Genomic DNA, 21,840 nt, shown 5'->3' on the forward strand with positions numbered 1-21,840 from the left:
AGGTCGGACATTCCACATATAAGCGAGCAGCAAGAAAGAATGAAATTATGTGGGAAAGAAACCTGGTATGGTTTTCTTTTTTGCAGACACACATACAATAACAAAAAGACTAATGGGGCATGGTCTAATTTGCATCACAATCTTGTTCAGGATCATTTGATGTTCACAGAACTTTTCCGGAATGTAAATTCTTTGCCAGAATTGGGCATATTTTATGGCTTTTGTAAATGGATGTAAACTGAGATTCTATTTGACCTACTTGGCATCATAACTACAATGCTGACTAAACTCCTGCTGACTGCTCATGCATATTTGATGCAGAGTTATTGATGTTGACATCAGTGTGACTACTTTTGAATCAGTTTAGGAATATTGCAGAAGATTTTCTGCAAGTGCTTAGCTGCAAAAGGTTACAGTGCTGAATAAAAGGGGAAAAAAACCTTCATAAACAGAATAAGCTCCCTGTGATCTATTTTAGAGTAGTCTAGCAGTAAAGGTAAACATTTGCAACAGTAGTAGACAAATATTTGTCGCAATTTAGAGCTTTTAAATCTAGTTTCAAATAACTTTGAGAGGATGTAAAGTACTATATACATGCAGAAAACTAGTTTGAATCAGAAGCAACATTGTAGGCTTAATTCTACGCAAGGACATATTGACATTAAGAATAGAATTTGGTCACGTTGAACAAAGTTGATTGTCTTTCAGTCTTTTTCTCTTTTTTTGTTTAGGACAACAGGTTTTTTGGCTTGTTACTTTTAAGCAATTTTAATGTAAACATAATTTTCAGTGATCCTTCACTATAGCTGACTTCCATACTAAAGCAGCTGGCAGAATTTCGATGTTCAAGTTTATTAGCTAGTAATTAATAACACATTTCAAGGAAAATGAACAATATAATGGAAATATCCAGACTGAATTGTAGGACTATTTATCATTCTATACTCAATGAGGATTGATCATGCCCAGTAGCTGCAGAATACTGATTATCTGTTGGAGGAGGGGGAAAGTAGAGGAAGGAGAAATACAGTGGCTATCCTGGAACAGGGTGTGTAGGAGTCACTCTTGTGCTGCAACATCTTTTTTAGGTCCCACTTTTAATGCATATTTCATAGAAAAATGCTCAGTAGCCAATGTTATGGATATCCAGTGGACACGAGAGAACTTGTGCTTCCTTTTCTTGCTGCGGTGTCTCCCACCTGTCTCTTCTGTAGGGTCCTCCAACCCTCCAAAGCAGTTTGGGGGGGGAGGTACGTGGGGAAGTAGAGGAGGGGATAGTTCCATAGTTCAAGTGGAAGACTTTTACAAAAGCCCATTACACAAGCAGGATCAGAGAATCAGAGAATCATAGAGTTGGAAGAGACCACAAGGGCCATCGAGTCCAACCCCCTGCCAAGCAGGAAACATCATCAGAGCACTCCTGACATATGGTTGTCAAGCCTCTACTTAAAGACCTCCAAAGAAGGAGACTCCACCACACTCCTTGGCAGCAAATTCCACTGTCGAACAGCTCTTACTGTCAGGAAGTTCTTCCTAATGTTTAGGTGGAATCTTCTTTCAGGATGACACCATGGGATGTTGCTCGCTAAGATAACCGGTAAAACAGTAGGCACATTATATTACTTTTCTCATATCACTGTTTTTAACTTCATAGTCACATGTAATGTCCTTTGTTTGTGAAGGAAAGTAAAATTTATTCTTACACTGCTTAGAAAGACATATATGTGATGTGCTATAAATAGCAGGATTTCTACTTTCTTTTACTCTTGTATAGTCTACATTGAATGCTGCCCCTTCCCTTCAACACCTGGCTAACATATAGCATAAATCTGATTTTCTGCTTATATGCATAAGAAAGCAACTTTTGAATTGTTCAACAGGATAACGCTTGCCGCCTTTGCATTGAAAATAAGTGGAACAAAGTAGACCCATAACTTCTTCTTTTTCCACATGGTTTTTCACATACCCATTTGTCATAATACTTAATTAGCTGGACAGTTTTATTAGTTATTAGCAAACGGGGTTTGCCATTGTATTATTGAGGAGCACTGAAACTGCCTTGTAGGTTAGTCCTTTCGAGTGTAGGATTGAATGTTTCATGAGATAATGAATAACTAAGACATCTGGTATTATGTTTAGAAAGGTTACAGCAATCAGGATCATCTTGATAGATGGACATTGTTGTTACGGTGTATTTCCAAAAGATTCTTCTAGTGAGAACAGCCCACCCTTCAGTTTCTAACTTCTCTGAGACTGTATTCTGACAAAGGTGTCCTCAAAAAGAAACTTGAGTGGTGGAAGATTTTCAAAAGTACTTAGTGCATTTAGGGAAGACTAGCAACGCTGTGTTTGCTGCCAAAGGACTGGTAAGGGATGGTGCAAAAATCTTGTATCATTGTATTCTGATAGCCTTTAACGGAAATATGTAAAGCAGGCAGTAAATGAATTTCTGTGCTGCCGAAATTCACCTAAGGCCCTTAGCCTGCCGGTGAGTGTGAGCTAACCATATCAGGAAATCTGAGAAAGGGAGGTCCAATGTCCATTTGCAATTCAAGCTAACTGTGCTCACCGTCTAATTATACAGTCTAGACCCGACTGTTCTGCTTTCATCATGCTCTGATGTATCTAAAGAAGCAAGCTCATCAAAACTGAATTACTTCAAGGTGAAGTTTTTATAATTAAAAACTCTTTGGCAAGAGATATGCAGAGGTTAAGAGGAGGCTGCTAATCCTTTCCCCATCTGATATCTTCCCCCCAAAAAAGAAATCTGGTTCAGTCTGCTTTCTGGCCAAATAGGAAATAGCAGTTGGGGAAAGAGTTATAGACAAGCAGCAACAATTAAACACCCCCCAGCACTACCAGTTTGGGAATCCTGCTGGCAGATGAGTATCCTTTTTATCCCCTGCTAGCATCAATATGATAGAGCAGGGGTGGCCAACTCCCAAGAGACTGCAATCTACTCACAGAGTTAAAAACTGGCAGTGATCTACCCCCTTTTTTGAAGTTTGGAAGGAGGAAGGCCTATTTTTGTGGGGGGTTCGGGTCAATGTTACTAAGTTTTTTCAGGGAGGAGGTAAAATGTTGAGCTTCTTTTACGAGAGCCAATGATCTACCTGTTGGACATGCCTGTTATAGAGGATTGGAGGAAAATTGTTTATGAAGATATCATTGTGAAAAATGTGCCAGAATTGCAAAGGATATTGGGATGGCATGGAATGGGTCTATATTCCCTTCGCACAGACTTAGGAATCTTATTAGCATTTTCATATGAGCAAACAGTAATAAATTTGTTTTTGCAGCCATCTAAAGTGTAACCGGGTGGGGGAGTTGATGTGCAGAATTAATAAACTCTTGTAGTTAGCATAATGGAAGAACACAAAACTGTAAATGCGACAATGGATACTAATTGCTGTTAAATGCCACAGGATGGCAGTGTTGCAATAATTTTGTGACATGAATTTCAAAATAGTGGCAGGCTTGGCATTTTTAGAGTTATGTGTGTAAATATCTTGGTTAGATGAAGATACAGACCCTGAACTGAAAGAAAAAGGGGAGAAATTATGCAAAAATGTATGCCATTGATCACTGTGCTTCTTAGGTTTCCAACACATTGTCTATTGACTGAAATGTTTTGATAAATGAGTCTTAGTGAAATGAGTTGTGTTGTGCAAAGATCATGACATTTGAAATAAAGCTGCTTGATTGAGGATGCAAAAGTATAATGAACATAGTCCACAATTATAAGGAAAGCTGGTAGAGGTATGTTGTGTTCATAAACTGGGAAAATATCAAATATATTAGCATCTTTATTCTGAATTTCTAGTTTTACCAGGGCATTGTCATGTCAGCTTGCTTAGATGGATCTGCAAAGAAAAAATAGTTGGCAGTCTACATACAATAATAATTATACAAGCTGGTTAAGCTCACTTTTGCTGTAATTTGGACATCCACAAAAATGCATGTTAGGAAACTAAACTGCTTGGTGCCCAAATATCTGTAAGCGTGCCTGCTCCAATACCAGGCAATTCAATCTTTAAAATTGGTGGCAAGGAGAGGAGCCTCTGTTTGGGTCCAGGTCAGGGTTCATAAGTGGGGAGGATGTAGAAAGACCTTCTCTGTGGTGCGGCCTCAACTTTCAAATAATCATCTTCATTGTGTCTCCCTCATTGTTGGTTTTCAGATGTCAATTGAAAACATTTTTAGTTATACAGGATTTTGCAGTTTCATAATTGGATGTTTAATCCTTAGCAGCAATATGTGACTTCGTGTTTTATTTTAGCTTATACACAGTTTTTATTCATATACTTTTGCTTTTTAAAAAATTCAGAGAACATTTATTCAAAAGCTAAAATATAGTTTCAATACATTTTCAATCAATATTTTTGCTTTTGTGCTTGCTGTATATTTTCCTGCAATCAACACAAGATAATATCACCAAGGCAACTATCTGTAAACAAACAATAAACATCCATAAAAATGGCAAAAGGTAGTTTCTGTCCCAAGTAGATTTTACCTTGAACAATTGCAAACGTAGGAATAGAGAGTCCACTTGTGATATACTAGTCGTTCAGTGCTTGGAAGTCATTCCCTTAATCAGACGACAAACTGAAGGACATGGTCCTCTTTCTATGCTCCTCCCGATGGAAACATGCAGATGGGGAGAGATACACCCCTGCTTTAAGTCCTAAATTATGAGTATTGCTTTTAACTCTGTAATATGTCTTCTCCCTCATAATTTTAAGCACAGACAAAACCCAAACTTTCTCTGTGTGCATAATAATTTTCCTTTTTTGCTGTTTTTCATTCACAGCATACAGTACCTTCTATATTGTGGGCTTAATATTATCCATGCAGATACCTTTTGTTGGATTTCAGCCAATAAGAACAAGTGAACATATGGCAGCTGCAGGTAATAAAATTATGATTATTTTATATATTAAATTTACCGTATTTTTCCGTCTATAAGACACCCCCATGTATAAGATGCCCCCTATTTTGGGGGACTCTGATTTAAGAAAATGGGGGGAAATCTTTCCATGTATAAGACGCCTCCAATTTTTGGACATTATTTTTTAGGGGGAAAACCCCAGTCTCATACACAGAAAAATATGGTATGTTGTCTTACACCAGAGCCTCAAGACAATCTACAATAAAAAAAAATCTAGGATCCAATGCACCTCAGAAAATCCCTAAATAAAAGAACAGTTTAATGCATTGAAAATACTCACTATGAAGGTGTTGTTACTCTGTATCGTAATCAGTCACACAGACACTATTTTGGCTGGTAACCAAATGACAGCCAAATGTGGCATATTTGAACTAAAGGGATCCACAAGAGAATTGGAGTTTTTGTTTACTTATGGGAGCAGAGTATTGAATGGCGTACCTCACTGAAGGGCAAAATATAAGCAGTTAAAGGATGATAAATATATTCCTCTCCTGCTTACAGTCCACACCCCCTTGACTTCCTATGCCATGAAAGGATAATTAAAATTAATGTCCTTAGAGTAAGGATGAAATGTTGTTTGAGAACTTAAACCAAGGTTGTCTTTCTTTAACCAGGTGTATTCGCACTGCTGCAGGCCTATGCTTTCTTGCAATATATGAGAGACCGGCTAACAAAACAAGAATTTCAGACCTTGTTCTTCTTGGGTATATCTCTAGCTGCTGGAGTTGTATTCTTGAGTGTCATCTATTTAACGTATACAGGTAAATCATACAAAAGAAATGCTTTTCATTGACAAATAGAGTTTCAGATAGGCCCTGAGTAATCCACAAGATTCAGGGAGCCCTTCAGGCCTCCCAACGTTTGCATGAATCAAAAGAAACTTCAGCAACCTTATCTATAGAAACAGCATTTGGTGTAATATCTGGCTTTTTGCACCCATTTAAGCATTTTCAAAGCAGCTTGCTTTTCTTTCTTTTTTTAAGGACTGATTTACTATTTCCTTCATTTTCTATTAGTTTAAAACAAAAAACGGTTGTCCTTCTTGAGGGTCTTTCTCCTTTTGAAACATGTGAAAAGTAGATATTGATCAAAGCCTTTCTAGAAATCCATAATAATGCTCATCTACTAACTTAAATTGTTTTGTTGCAATTTTCAGGTTACATTGCCCCATGGAGTGGCAGATTTTATTCGCTATGGGATACTGGGTAAGTAGGAATAGAAACAGCACCATACATTTAGGCTATGCTGAGTGGGTGACAAGTTTTATCCGTTTCAGACAAACCTCCTGAACTATGGTCTACTGTTAAGAGAAAAATTTAAGCTTCCATTTGCTGTTTGAAACAATCTGCAGTTTCCCATTAAATCCAAATACGAGCAACTCTGACTTACGCAAACTACAGTGAGTTCATTCAGTGGTTTCATGCCTTGGTTTCATTTGAACAAACCATTGCTCTCTGTATTTGTACATTGAGAAACTTCTGAATTGTTCCAGATAACAAAAAGAAGTATTAAACTTCTTCCCATCACAGGTGAAGAAAGAGGGAAAGTGTTTCAGAGTTTATTTTTAGATATTTGCTATATATGTCGTGCATATCAGTAGTGGAATTATGCTTAGCTGTGAGTCCTGGAAGACCTGTTCCCCGCTTGCACCCCAGTGTTCAATTGCATCTGGCCAGAGTTTTCCTCCACTCATATTTAAGCTGCCTCCCAGCTGTTTCCTCACCCTAAGCTCTGGAGTATATGAGAGACCCAAGCAGGCGAGGGTACTCTGGGGCAATTGTGTCAATGTCCCAAGCCATTTGGATGTTCCAGATGTTGGCCAGGGCTTCAATCAACCAGAAAATCCCCCAGAAACCCATTGGATTCATCAGTCTCTTGAGGGCTGACCACGTTGATAGATCCCCTACCTCTACAGAGGGGGGAAAGGTGCTGAAAATCTAAATCTCAACAGGAAATGATCTGACCATGACAAGGAACCGATGTCAGTATCCCCCACTTTTTCACCCTCTTCCTGCCCAGTTGAGAAAAAAGGTCGAGAATGTAGCCTGCCATATGCATTGGGCTGGCAGTCTGAGGGTCCTCAGCAGCACCTCTGAGACCAGCTCAAGCAGGGAAACGGCTGGGCAGAAAGGTGGGCAGATTCCCCCCACAACTGGACAGAGAGTGTGGAGAGAGAGAGAGATGAAATCTCTATAGACTACAGCAACTCCCCAACCCTCAAGTCTGTCCTGATGCAGCACTGAATATCCAGGTGGGCACAGCTAGGTGAGACCAACCCCACCCTACTCGCCCACCCAGGTTCCAGTGATTCAGGACCAGATCAGCCTCCTCATCCATAACCAAATCATGGATGAGGGAGGTCTTACTCAGAGCCAACCTGGCATTCAGCAGCAGCAGCCACAGACCTGAGGTCTGGCTGATAGCACAGCCTCAGTTCCCCAGGTTGGAGAAGGGACTGACACATGGCTCAGTTACTAACTGCTTGTGCTGTGTGCCCCTTACCCCTAAACAGGGATGCGCGTGATCATTTGATCCACACACTTTGTTCACACTTCGGCAAGGCGACATAGGGAAGCTTTGTAATGAGAATAGGTTTTTGGCAGTTTCTGGGGTTGAATGAAATGCATTTTAGCTAAAAAATAAATAAGTAAATGTTAACCTGCATATTTAAAGGTGTATTCAGAACGTTACAAAAATAATTGAAGAATGTTCAGTAGTCCTCGGTTGTACTATCTTTAGTAGTTTCGTCACTTCAAAATAATTTGAACTGAATTTTTTTTAAACAAGGTATGCGAAAATTCACATCCCGATCATTGCCTCTGTGTCTGAACATCAGCCTACAACATGGGTTTCCTTCTTTTTTGATCTACATATTCTCGTGTGTACTTTCCCAGCAGGGCTGTGGTTCTGTATCAAAAACATCAATGATGAGAGAGTCTTTGGTAAGAAGAAGTAACCATCTTTTCAGAACTAAACTACGAGCTTTAGCTGAAATGCTGATGTCCTAGTTGTTAGCTTAGATTCATTAGCTTAGTTTACTGCTGTTACTTCAGTGTTGGGTTAAATGCATTTCCTCAGGAAGTAGATATAATGTTTCTTAACATGATTCCTTTTGATTGAACTTCCTTTTAGAATGGCTTATACTGAATGCTTACACTGTGAATATACAAATAGAACCTTCTCACTAAATGGCTAATGTAATTTTATGTATTATTTCATTAATTTATATACCGCTTGGTTGTAAGGGAGAAACCCTCAAAGCGGTTTGCAAAAAATGTTAAAGAATAAAATGATAAATATGATTTATGGCAATTTAACAGATAGACTATTCATCAGCAAATACACTCTTCAGTTATTTTAGATAATTTTGTTTGCAATTTGATGACTCATATTATGGTGAAATTCCAGTAATTCCAGAGGTGAGACTCGGTTGGTTTCAAATGGGGGGGGGGAGACCTTTCCATCACTGTAGTTACAGGTAATTTAAAAATGGGCATTGCTATAGTTAGCTGCTTCTGAAGTTATACCTGTCTTTAGTTTGCACAAGCTTTCCACCAGTGTAGGGTTTGTATTAGTATGCATTTTAATCCAGTGCAAGAAAATGATTTTCTTCAAATTAATTTGTAAAAATGCTATTAAAATGCTGCTTGTGAGAACTTTTAAAAACTTCTTTCTCTTCTAGCTTTAGTGCAGTCAAGTTTCAGGAGTTCACAGAAACCTTGTGGAGTAATTTATATGCTTTGGTAAAGCTAGTAGCTGGTAAAGTGAGATGTCTTTTAGCAAGATAACATACATATCGATTTGGTTCTGATTAATTTTCCATGTTTTTTTGATAAACAACTGAAATCCCTTTTTAAAGTTCAGAAATATAAAATATAATATATTTCAAAGGTAGGTTCAATTCTGTGCACACAGCAGATTTTAGGAATCTGTAAGCTTCTTCAAGTGTACAGTAATTGTGCTTATTTCTGAAGTGGATAGTAATCAAGATTTTAAAATGCCCTATAGTAAATCTCAGTGTCTTTATTTCTCTACAGTGGCTCTGTATGCAATCAGTGCTGTTTACTTCGCTGGAGTGATGGTTCGTCTTATGTTAACTTTGACTCCAGTAGTCTGTATGCTGTCAGCAATTGCTTTCTCCAATGTTTTTGAGCATTATCTGGGTGATGACATGAAGAGAGAGAATCCACCAATAGAAGATAGCAGTGATGAGGACGATAAAAGAAACCCAGGAAATCTTTATGATAAGGTGGGACTTGAAGATCTAAATGGCTTCCGATTTTAGATATTTTTTTAAAATAAATGAATCCACATTAAAAGCAAAAACAGAGAGAGCAAAATGGTTGCATGTGTAGTGTTTCTGTTCTGGCCAAGGGGTTCTAACTACTCCATGCCTCCTCCCCCCCAAAAAAAATTTTCATCTCCTTCCATCAGTCATTCTCACTGAGCATGTGCTGTCTTCATTGGCTTTTTCTGGGGAAGCAGCGGACACACTACTGCTCTGTTGCTGCTACATTAAAATGTTAGATAGCTTTCAGTTCCATCCCTGGGGACATTTTAAAATAGGCTCTCAGTATCAAACAGTTCTTTCTACCCTTTATAGATGCATCTCTCTCCCTTTCCAGCCGTTCTGTTCCATTCCCTTTCACACTCGGTTGTCAATTGTTTCCTTTCAGTCTCACAGTGGGATTGTTTTGGAGGTTCATTCCTTTGTTTGTTTTGACTAAAGGTGGGTTGTTTTTTTTAGCAGCGTAGCTTTTAGCTGCTGCTTCCTATCTGCGCTAGTGATGCAGGTTTTTGCACTTAAGCATGACTACAAAAAGACTTGGACCCTTTTTAGAAGGGGTGATGTTGCTTTCCAACTTCTGCAGATGAACTGAAAAATGTAAGGAAACACAATCTCATTCATGCAGATGTTAAATGTTAAATGCCACCCCACTACCACACACTTGGGGGGGGGGACGACTGTTTTCGTTTGAGATACATCAAAAATTACTAGTGTGCTTTTAAAAAAAAAAAAAAAACCAGTAGAAGACAGCTTTTGACATCCCTAATAAATAGGCATTTGTCTAGCACATAACTTGGAAAACAACCCATGAGGGAAGGTTCTAGAAATGTGGCTTTATTGCTGAATATGGGGCTTATAAACCCTAAAAGCCTGGCATAAGCTGAAAGGCCCCGAAATTCTAATTTGTTTTTGTTCAGGCAGGTAAAGTGAGGAAACACATATCTGAACAGGAGAAAACAGAAGAGGGTCTTGGGCCGAATATCAAGAGCATTGTGACAATGTTGATGCTCATGCTGCTGATGATGTTTGCCGTCCACTGTACATGGGTAACTAGCAATGCCTACTCCAGTCCCAGTGTCGTCCTGGCCTCGTACAATCATGATGGGTAAGGCATTTTGTATGCATCTTAGTGTGAGTTTAATGACTGTGTGAGAATGGTTAGGAATGCAAAACACATCACGTGGCACATTGGCCTGACCCCTGTTCTCCACGGACTCGTAACTTCTGGCTTGAACTACTGCAAATTCAGAATGCCACTGAGGCTGTTGGCTAGTTGCAGCTAGTGCATAATGCAGCAGCTCAACCACTCACTGGGATATCTTATCACCATCATGTTATGCCACTGCTGGAAGAATTGCACTGGCTGCCAGTTAGCTACCGGAAGTGATGCTGGAAGTGATGTGCAATACCCCATACAGCTTGGGTCCAAGATGCCTTTAAAAATCACCTTATGACTTCAATACACAACCAGTCACTGCTCTCTGCGAGAGCATCCTGCAGATACCCTCCCACCAGAATGTTCATTCTGAAGGATACAGGAATTGGGTGTTTAGCATGACAGCAGCTACCCTTTGGAAGTCCCTTATGTTACGTATCAGACAGACATCATCTCTGTTGAATTTTTGGCACATATGGAAGACTTCTTTTTTCAACAATCCTTTTAAGTGGAGATTTTTATCCTAGTTTGTACTTTTTGGATAGGAAATTGCTTTTATATATGAAATTGTTTTGCATGTGTTTTTATTTTTCCTTTTTAAATTATATTTGCCTTTAAAGTTATATCTTTTCCTCACAAAAGTGACCCAAAACAGTTTACATAACCAATAAACAACTTTGTATAACAACCAATGAAACCTATAAGCCCAACCATACAGATAAAGACAGGTCTTACAGATCCCTCTCCACTAAAAGAGGCTATAAATATCTGAAACCCTTTATTCATTCACTTTAAGATGCTTTATAGGAAGCAATTCATAAATGGAATAGAATAAATAAGATCTAATCAAAGTGAGTCTGCTTTCCGATAAAAACTTTCTGGGGTTTTTTTCTGTTGCAGCACCCGAAACATTTTGGATGACTTCAGAGAAGCCTACTATTGGCTAAGACAAAACACAGATGAACATGCCAGAGTAATGTCTTGGTGGGATTATGGCTATCAGATAGCAGGAATGGCAAATCGGACTACTCTAGTTGACAACAATACTTGGAATAACAGCCACATAGCCCTGGTATGTAGTGGTGCTTCTGCTTATTGAGAACTGGGTGACAGAACACGTGGCTCTAGATTTATAAACAATTACATTTTAATATATGCTGAAGATTGTTTTCCATTATGTTGCTGTACTTTATGCCTTAACTTCAAGATCATGTTTGAGAAATGTTTGTTTTCTAGGTTGATGGTGATATCTGATAAAATAGAATTTGAAACAGAAAACTGTGTTTCAACTTTTATTCTCAATAAACATTGAGATATCTACCTGTCCTTATCCTGTTTATATCCACAGCCTGTCACCTGTGTTAAAGAACAATGACCATTATCACTACTCCCTCTGGACTCCTCTTGCTGAAAGGAGCAGCAGGGGAAGAGTATTTTCTAATGGGGCTATAGCTGTCTTCATAAAAAGTGGCCCGATTTATATAATAAACCATGGTTTATGACATCTTAACTGGGCCAGTGACTACAAAAATATTGGCTGTGTAGTGTTGCCACATACTGAACGTGACTGAAGTTTTAGGCTTGAAAGATATATAATTATAGTGTTTTATGTTTTATTTTATATTTAAGTTGTGTTTATACATATTTTAAGCCAACCACTGACTCTCGTGTATCTTTTAGTTAAACTCGATGCTACGATTATTTCAGTTCTATATTTCACATTGGATGAAATGACCTCTAATAACATGGGCTAATGATATATCTTGACTGGTTGGTTAATAACTGCTTTTTAGACAAGAACGCTTGCAAGTTTTAGAAATAACTCTCTTTATTGCAGGTAGGAAAAGCTATGTCTTCAAATGAGACAGCAGCTTATGAGATCATGAAGAGTCTGGATGTGGATTATGTGTTAATAATTTTTGGAGGTGTAATTGGCTACTCTGGTGATGATATCAACAAATTCTTGTGGATGGTGAGGATAGCTGAAGGAGAACATCCTAAAGATATCAGGGTGAGTTGAAATATAAATTGCCCCCCCCAAAAAAAAACCCCTTTAGTAATTATGTTAGGGCTGTTGGTACAACCTATCAAGATCTTGCTTCTAATTCTGCCACACTTCTATTGAGAAATTTTCCTGATATATTCACTGGATTCTAGGTACTTCTCAGTAGAGCTGTAATTAGATGACATCCTAATAGTCGTAGTATTTTATGTAATAAATAATAGTATTTTATGTTGAGGGATTGCTTCAAATCAGGCCTTATCAGACATTGGTACTATAGCATAATATACCTGATAAGATCAGTAGTAAGATGAAATGAGAACAAATTGTGGTCTTCCCTTATGGACAGTGCTTCTTTCTTTAAAAAAATGTCTAGGGGTACTCACATTTTGACTCAAGAAAATGACCATTTTATACTTCAAATCGGGGAAAATAAAATACAGTAAATGGACAAAACTACAAAGATTCACAAAATGTTTAGGGGTATGCAATACCCCTGCATCCCCCCAGAAAAAAAGCACTGCTTATGGATGTTCAGAAATGTGTCTGTCTTGGTGACACAGCTGAATATTCTTACAGTTGAATAATCCAATAATTCAATTTCTGAATGCTTAAGTAATAATTTTGCTACTCTAAAGGTAAAGGGACCCCTGACCATTAGGTCCAGTCGTGACCGACTCTGGGGTTGCGGCGCTCATCTCACTTTATTGGCCGAGGGAGCCGGCGTACAGCTTCCGGCTCATGTGGCCAGCATGACCAAGCCGCTTCTGGCGAACCAGAGCAGTGCACGGAAACGCCGTTTACCTTCCCGCCGGAGCGGTACCTATTTATCTACTTGCACTTGTTGGCGTGCTTTCGAACTGCTAGGTTGGCAGGAGCAGGGACCGAGCAACGAGAGCTCACCCCGTTGCAGGGATTCGAACCGCTGACCTTCTGATCGGCAAGTCCTAGGCTCTGTGGTTTAACCCACAGCGCCACCCGCGTCCCTCTTTTTGCTACTGTACCCCCCTCAAAAATCATGGTTATGGCCTGTATAGAAAAAAACAAGATTGAGCTCAGTCTGTGAGAGTTGTCAGTTTATTTGAAGTAGAAACCAGTTATAGCACCACTTTATTTCCCATATTGTGGCAACATGCATAACCCTAATTGTATTTCCTTTTTCTCCCTAAAGGAAAGCGACTATTTTACTCCACAGGGAGAGTTTCGAGTTGATAAAGCAGGCTCTCCAACCTTGCTAAACTGTCTCATGTATAAAATGTCATATTACAGATTTGGAGAAATGCAGGTTGGTGAAATTTTGCTATCTTAAATGTTTCTTTGGGGAAAAAATGTAGACCACGTAATCTGGAAATTCTCTTAAGCGATATGCGTAATATAATCATCAATAAAAGTTAAAATCGGCAAAACATTTAAAACGAAATACAGCGCTAGTTTTTAGAATATAGTTTAACAACTAACCTGTGTATCCTCAAAGAATCCATAGGGTTGTGTAGTCTTCCATCAGCAGAATAAGGATTGGGGTGGTCTTCAGTGATTCTCCCAAACCTCAGAGCAGATTGACAGGTGGCTATAGGTGGGAAGGGGAATAGTATCAACCTGAAGAGTGCTTCAATCGCTGTTTAGTTGATGGGAGACTTACTGGATCAAATAGCCTTCTATCAAGATCCAGTGAAGGACACCCATTAGTATAGTATTATAGTACTTTAGTGCTAATATGATAAAATAGCCAAAGGGCTAAGAGGGAAAGGAAGTAGCAGTAGAGGTCAAATATGCTCTGAGCTCTTGTAACCCCAGGGTTAAAGGATCAGGTGGGTATTAACATCTGCATGGAGCTTTCATTATAAGTAACTAGGAAGAGCTGGTTAATATGGGCTTATATTACAAAGTTAAATAAAGGGCAGACAAAGGAATGTAATTCGTTATCTGTTATATTTCTTATGTGAAAGTTGCCGTTTCTAATTTTTATAAGGAAAATTGTAGATTTCACAGTACATGTTTCTTCTGTGGGCTACAAGTTTTGAATTAATATTTTTTTAAATGCACATGCTATAGGCCACTTTGGGGTTTTCTTAGAAAAAGAAATAAGGCATATAAGTTTTAAATTTAATACATTTAAGGGAAATGTCTGGATGGGGGTAATCTGGAAGTTTAGCTTGGGTGTCAGTTGTATGACTCACAACTCTGCCTTTCAATTGCCATCATCTGATCCCAGGGAGGTGGTGTAAAATCGAAACTGGTGCTTGGGGGCGGTTTGGTATTGGATGTGGCTGAACAAACCATTAGGGGAACCAGATGACAGATGTAGATGTGTGCAACCTCTTTTGGATGACATCAGAATCTTGTAGCAGCAGGTGCACAACTTGAGAGTTGTCTTGTGAATGTAGCTCTCATTACCAAGCACCTTTTACCAAAACCTTCCCAGAAGAAATCTGGCATCCCATTACTTACAGGCTTGATGACAGTAATGCAGAGGTTTTCAACCTTTTGGGGTCCACAGCGCCATTTTTTCTGCGGCACTCCTGTGGGGCTCAGGAGCCCAGTTACGTCACCCCTTGCCTGCAGAGCCGGCAGCCCCTCACTTTTCGAACACCCTCCCTTGTGGAGTGTTCCCTCGGCCTCCTCTCTTCTCCTCTCTCCTTGGGAGTCCTCCGGGCAGCCACTGCTGCCCCCCCCCCCGGTCTCTGAGCTGCCCCCCTCACCCCAAAGAGAGGTGCCTCCTCACATTGCCCCACAGGAGCCAAGGAAGCACCCCCGGCCAGCCCCAGAGGCACCATTCACCTGGGGAGCTTGTAGCCAGGGCTGCTGCAACCAACAGCCACGCAAGCCTTTGGGAGGCAGAGACGCAAGAGGGCACCAGAGGGAGGTGGGAAGGAAAGAGGGACTGAGGCCAGTGTTGCCTGCAGCACCCCAGGGTGCCACAGCACACTGGTTGAAAACCACTGCTGTAATGTGTTACTCTAACAGGGACTGCCGGAGTTCTGAAGGTAATAGGAGATAAAAGCACACAACAGTGATCCTTTACCAACTCCCACTGGTATCAGTTGATTTAAATGTTATAGTTTTATACCGCAGTGTACCAATTTGAAGTTAAGGGCCCCATAGCAATATTCTATTGTAAAACGTATGACAACTCATATATATTTTAGAACTTGGAACACTGGGAGATATTTTTCAAAGTAGTACTTGTATTGAGTTCTGTTCACAGGATTGCATTTTATATCTTCAACCTAATGTGTGACATTAACTTTTTGTAGCTGGATTTTCGGACACCTCCAGGATTTGATCGCACACGCAATGCGGAGATTGGCAACAAGGACATTAAGTTTAAACATTTGGAAGAAGCCTTCACCTCAGAGCACTGGCTTGTTAGAATATATAAAGTGAAACAGCTAGACAACAGAGAGACACTGGATCATAAGCCTAGGCTAACCAACATTTTACCAAAACAAAAGTATTTGTCAAAAAAGGTGGGTTCTCAGTGAAGTATCCCTATGGAGGTTCATAGTGTTACACAAATTTACCAACTATATGATTTAGTTCTTTCTACTAGCCAGATGCAGAGAGAGTTTGTATCAAATATCAGACCTGCCTGATGGTAACCATGGTTAACTAACACTGACTAAGCATGTGAGGGCAACTAGATTCATTGTTGTGCTAATTGGCAGGCTGTCTCAGAATCTCTTGAAAATCCCAGCAAAGTGTAACAGAGTACTATCCAAAATACGTAAGTAGTGTTTTAGTAACCATGGCAGCTCACTGAGTAAAATGTGAAAGTGTCTTTCTGAAAAGTGATACTTAGAAATTTCAGAATGACTTCTTTTTTTTTGTAAAATAATTAAACCTGGAGCTTTTGTTGACAGCTTGAGTGTCTGGCTTACTCCTTTTGAAATTGTCTTACACAGGTTTTCATTTTTAAAGACTCATTTTTGTGTGTGCGTGCTACTCTATTGAATATAAAAGTGTTCAGGCATGGAAATAAAATCCTTTTAAACAAACTCCCCCTTTTTTACATGATTCCTTGCAAAATAAATAGAACCTTATAGACAGGCAATGTTTAATCTTTTAGGAAGGACACTTCAAGGGCAGAGTTGTATAGAGTTAACAGCTGACTGTATAAACTATTGACATTGTTGGATGTCGGAAAAGCATTCAAAGAGTAAATCGATTAATAACTTGATACTTGAGTGGCAAGGACATATTCACACATACCCGTGTAAGCCACTAAAGGTGTTTTCTGGCTTCTACTTTTATGCACAAATGTTTTCTGCTATACAGTATTTACATCCCAATTGTCTTTTGAGATCTCCCAGTTTGGTGCTCCTGGCTTCCTGCATGTACCTATTATGCAGGTGTACAGAAGCATCTGCCCAGAAGAGGTAAGCTGTGCACATTATTACACCAGGGGTTGGCAACGTTTTTTGAGGCCGGTCCAGTCCACTCCCCGGCAGACCTCTCAGTGCATGCCCGCTCAAGCCATTTCCAGCGCACTTCCAGGATGAAGGAGCGCCCGTGCGCATGCACACACACTATTTCCAGCACTCTTCCGACCCAGAAGTCGGTCCCCACAGCGAGAAAAAAAATAGCACCGCAGGAGAAAAAAGCATGGAATCTCCACGCCAATCCACAAAACGGCCATGGGCCACAACTGGCCCATGGGCCTTAGGATGCCGACCTCTGTCTTACACCCTTAAAAATCATCATACATACATAACACAAATCATATGGTAGTGACATGTTCATGTTGTGTTTAAAAGCATAGTATGAGCAACATATGAACACAATTTGCAATAGTTGCAAGGTTGGAATATCAGTGCATTATCATACTATGTGAGTTGTGTTTTTTTCTGGCATTGGAGTCATACATGTTTTGGAATGAGGTACTGAGAATTTTCAGATTCAGTGTTGCAGATATTAGTTGCACTTGCTGTATGTTGACATGTACCTTTGCAGCAAAAAATCTTGTCCTCATTTTTGGAAGTCTTAAGATGAGCAAATCACCTTTCTAGTTTTGGAGATACGAGTGTGGATGAGTCAAGGATGTAGGGCTTAAAATAAGCGACAGCGGTATGCAACTGCAAGTCTTTATATTAGTTTTTGCTTCCAGGAAAAAGGTCAGTTCAAAATTTCCCCTTCCCTTTGAGAGTGTAAGGTAAAGTTGCTTTTAGAATTAAGGATCTAAATTGTACTGTACCCTGCATATAATGGCCTTATAGTCTAACTTTTTGATGTAGTGACAGAATAGTTGTGTCCCGGTGATAAAGGAAATGACAGCCATATTTTTGTCAGTATATCAGACCTCAGGAAAAGTCTGTTACCTGTCTTGCCTGCCATGTGGCAAGCAAACCTTGCTTTAACATATAATTATCACGTCACTGTGATGGCTCCCACTAGCTCAACTATTTTGTAGAATCCAACCCAAGGTTAAAATTGCTTAAAATATTTCTGTGAGGCACAATTGTAGAAGGAAAAATGGATGCTGTGTTTGTCTACCTTTTATTTAAAAAATACGCTTAACACAAAGTACTAAACAGAAACCTACGTTAAGGGTTGTTGACTAAATGTACATAGAAAATAAATTTATGAAGCCAGATTGTTATTTGTTATTTATTAAATTTAGATACTGCCCTATCTTAGGGCAAGTTCACAAGATAACAGCCCAGTTTCTTTAAAATATTAAAGTTCAGTTTTTGAAAAGGTTTTGAGTATTAAAGGTTATTGTGACACCAGTAAAATGTCAAAAATATGGAGAAGAGCGTTCTGTAGCCCTTATGAAAATTTACTGCAAATCATTTACAACTAAGTTTTACCTGATTTAGGCAATAATCTTAAACACACTTACTAGGGGGTAGGTTTCACTGAGTACAGTGGGACTTGTCTCTGAGAAAACATGCATTGGGGGGGGGGCTATCAAAAATTTCAGATTCTTAGGCCTGCCAGTTTCCTAGCCCTGACCCCAAATGTAATATTTAAATATTCTAGAGCAATGCAGAACTTGATGTAGTCACTAGAGCATTGTAAGAAACTAATACACTATTCTGTTTTTCTTTTTAGACTGCCAAAAGGAAGCGTGGCTACATTAAGAATAAACTAATTTTAAAGAAAGGCAAGAGACCCAACAGGAAGACAGTTTAAATACACTGTACTGATTGCTAATATTGAAGCAGTTGTCCTTGAGATAACCAGTCTTTGCCTTTAGCTCAAGTCATGTTTCACAGCAACATGAGGGTACAGAACCATCATTGGTCCAGATTATTGTACAAAACTTTCAGGCAATGTCTGACTTTAAAATTTTTGGCTTATTGAGAACAGCTGTTTTAGATATGTATTGTGGAGCAAGACTGAGCTGCTGTCCAGGTCTAGCAGCAGATTTTTTTGATTTTTTAAATTTTACTGGTACATATTATCCTTCCAATCGATTGAATTTGGACTGATTGCACCAAAGAGCCCTTTAATTCGGTCCTTGGCACATGCATACTTGTCAGTTGTTTTTTTAAAGTAGTTGAGCTGAACAGCAATATCTTACTGGAATGGTGAAATGTATGAATTGACTAGCCTTGGTCTGACACTTTCAGGAGAGTGGATATTTTTATATTCAGCTACTAGGACTCCTTTAAAGGTATTTATTTTACAAGACTTCATGAAATGTACTCTTGCTGTATGTTGTGTGCTGGACTGTAAACCAAGCTGCAGTTTCACTAATCACCGGACAGATTATATAATTGGATTATGCAACTTGTTTTGAGAAGAGGTGGTCTTGCTGCCCATATGCAGGTGTATTCTTGGACTATATAGGGCAAATCTTGTAGGTAGATACAAGGGCTAAATTTGTATCTTAAATCAGACACGACAGTAATGAATGCTACTGAGCACCCGAGCACCTGGTGTTCTCAGATTTTGCTTGTTTAGCTTCATATTTTCATTAAACCATAATTTGGCCTGTTAGGAGATGTTTTTTGACAAGTATCCAAAGTCTTTCTGTGGCTACTGAAAGGCAGATGGTTTATAAACCTGCCTCCATTTTCACGGGGTTGTGGAAATGACTGGCTTTTCTCCATATTTTTATTTAGTGCTTCAGTTGATGGGAAACTTTTTGCTTGACTATGTGCTTTGTCTTTTCTATTTTATTAAAAAGACAATTATCAAGTGCACTAAATTACAGAGACTGAACACTTTCCAACTATAGGAAACCTTACAGACTTGAACATCCTTTAGTTATTTTAATAAAGTTAAATGTGTTTGGGGGTATGGCTCACCTGACAGCCACAGGACATAATTTCAATATAGTAAACAGCTTATACCAGATGTATTGGTGTAAAGCAGAATAGTATGTACCTTCCAAACAAACAAAAAATTATCTATTGCTCAGTGAGAATGTTACTGCTGACTTTTCTTCTCAGATGTATAATTTTTATTTGTAAATTCATTTTTGAGTAAAGAGGTTATTAAATCAATAATGCAGTGGCAACATTTTCACAAAATAACAATCTGGATTTCTGACCCTTTGTCATTGAGATTATATTACTTTGTTGCTTTCAGGCTCAATGCAGACCCGTTGTTGACTATAGGGAAAAATAAAGTTAAATCAAGTTTTGTGTTAAGTGGTTGGCTGCTGTTCCTTTTTTTATTATCTTACATTAAGCTTTGCCAATTCTGCTTATGGACTTGCTTACAAATTCTCTTGCGATGATCTATCCTTTGCCCAGTCACTGAGGGAATAGTGTTGCATCCAATTGCTGTCTTTCTGCTGACAGAAGGATCAGCAACGCTTTCTAGTATGCAACGTGGATCAAGGCAATCTTCAGCTATTCCCACTCTCTTCTGTAACCCCATCCCCACCCCACCCCAAAAAATAGCTCTGGTGGAAGGCCTGCAGGTGATAGGGGGATTTGCCAAACATTGCCTCAAAATCATGTACCAGTCAAAGAGCTTTCTGTCAGCAGAGGGCCGCTATTGGAGACAACCCTTCGTGTTCCACAATATAACTTAAGCTGGGTTTGGAAAAGAGCTGTTTAAACCATTTAATTAAGCTTTGCTTGCAGGCTTAATCCTTAACGCTGATCTAGTACATCTCATATTTATGGTACGTTAAATTTGGACTGATACCTCTGGTTTACACTGACTTCCTTATGGGTTCTTGTACCCAGTACCACATTTAATTCTGAGTTTCAGTTCTAGTGGGAAATTGGTTACTTCTTTAGTACAAGACTCCAATCCAACTTTGATACCAAGTGCAGATCTGTCCTAAAATTCAGACTGTTGTTACTTGGAACAATTCATTTTTCTATAGTGGTCTTAAGGGTGGTTGTTTTTGCAGGATACAGCTGCAAAACAACAGCTTTCATACTCTCCATTTTTTGATAGTGCTGCTCTTACCTCTCAGGTCATGGAATCCATCTAGGATCTTAAAGGCCTCCATATCCTTTGTGCAGTTGTGTTGCTGCACCTACTGCATTTGAGCTAAACTCTGATCAAGAAAAGCAGGAGACACAAAATGCTCTCGCACGGAAGGCTCAAATCTTGACCGGAAACAGCACTTTTGAGAAGCATTTCTGGGCCTCCTAGCCATGTTTGCAACAAGCAGCAACATGTACAAAAACCATCCAGACTGTTACTGAACTCACTCTCCCGTCAACCCTTATGTAGTCACAACATCATCCTCCATCCACAAGCAGGGAGGGAGCCTCAAGGTCTCATACTTACAAACAGCCTGGTGAAGATTCCTCTGCACAATCAATGATCATGGAACACTGAGCATTGGGGCAGGGTCAAATGAGTATCCTGACAAAGGATGTCACCAGTTAAGTACCCTGAACACAAACCTGCCACACTGAAAAACTTTACTGGAAGCCCTCCTTAAGAATATGCAGAGTGCCTTTCCTTTCCTGTTCAATTGCCAATTTCTGCTGTGGCTTTTATATATTGTTATAACCTGTCCTCAAAACAGCCAAGTAAATCCTCTTTCCTCTATAATAGCCATCAATTTTGAAATATTTCCTTCCTATACCTCTGGAGTAACACTTTGCCTGAGAAAAACAGATAAACTTGCACACATTCTTCCCTAACATGGCCTTGAACATTGCTGTCTGACATCTGGCCCCAATAATAAACAACTCGGCTTCACTAGTGCTGCATGCAGAGGGTGAAAATGAAACCCCTAGATTTTTTTTTTATATAAATATATAATATACATCCCCCACACACTGCCAATCTCCCATTGTCACCCACCACTCACATTTCGCCAAATTTAATCCTCAATTTTACATACAGCCAGCTCAATAAACAATCCCTCTTTCTTATTCTCTGTCTGAAAGTCTCAGAAGCCTTCAATATGGTATACACTGTGGTCGATACTGTCCCTTTCACTCTTCTTATTTCCAACTTCAAGCTTGAAGGGGGTAGGCTGATTTAATCTCAACAAAATCCATATTTCCTCTCCATCCTGCCCC

At 39.3% G+C, this 21,840-nt stretch overlaps 1 protein-coding gene across 1 annotated transcript in view; it reads left to right on the forward strand.

Moving 5' to 3' along the window:
- The window catches only part of STT3B (STT3 oligosaccharyltransferase complex catalytic subunit B), a 44,779-nt gene extending 24,787 nt beyond the window's left edge, over nt 1-19,992 (forward strand). Inside the window, exons 6-16 of the mRNA XM_053409530.1 lie at nt 4,811-4,909; nt 5,563-5,709; nt 6,105-6,153; nt 7,736-7,890; nt 8,986-9,197; nt 10,154-10,341; nt 11,293-11,464; nt 12,230-12,403; nt 13,566-13,679; nt 15,649-15,861; nt 18,446-19,992. Of these exons, the coding sequence (XP_053265505.1) occupies nt 4,811-4,909; nt 5,563-5,709; nt 6,105-6,153; nt 7,736-7,890; nt 8,986-9,197; nt 10,154-10,341; nt 11,293-11,464; nt 12,230-12,403; nt 13,566-13,679; nt 15,649-15,861; nt 18,446-18,526 (1,604 nt within the window). The 3' untranslated portion in view covers nt 18,527-19,992. The remainder of the gene's footprint in view (nt 1-4,810; nt 4,910-5,562; nt 5,710-6,104; nt 6,154-7,735; nt 7,891-8,985; nt 9,198-10,153; nt 10,342-11,292; nt 11,465-12,229; nt 12,404-13,565; nt 13,680-15,648; nt 15,862-18,445) is intronic.
- Nucleotides 19,993-21,840: the final 1,848 nt, after the last annotated feature.

The sequence above is a fragment of the Podarcis raffonei genome, chromosome 12 (assembly GCF_027172205.1).
Source record: "Podarcis raffonei isolate rPodRaf1 chromosome 12, rPodRaf1.pri, whole genome shotgun sequence".
Lineage (NCBI taxonomy): Eukaryota > Metazoa > Chordata > Lepidosauria > Squamata > Lacertidae > Podarcis > Podarcis raffonei.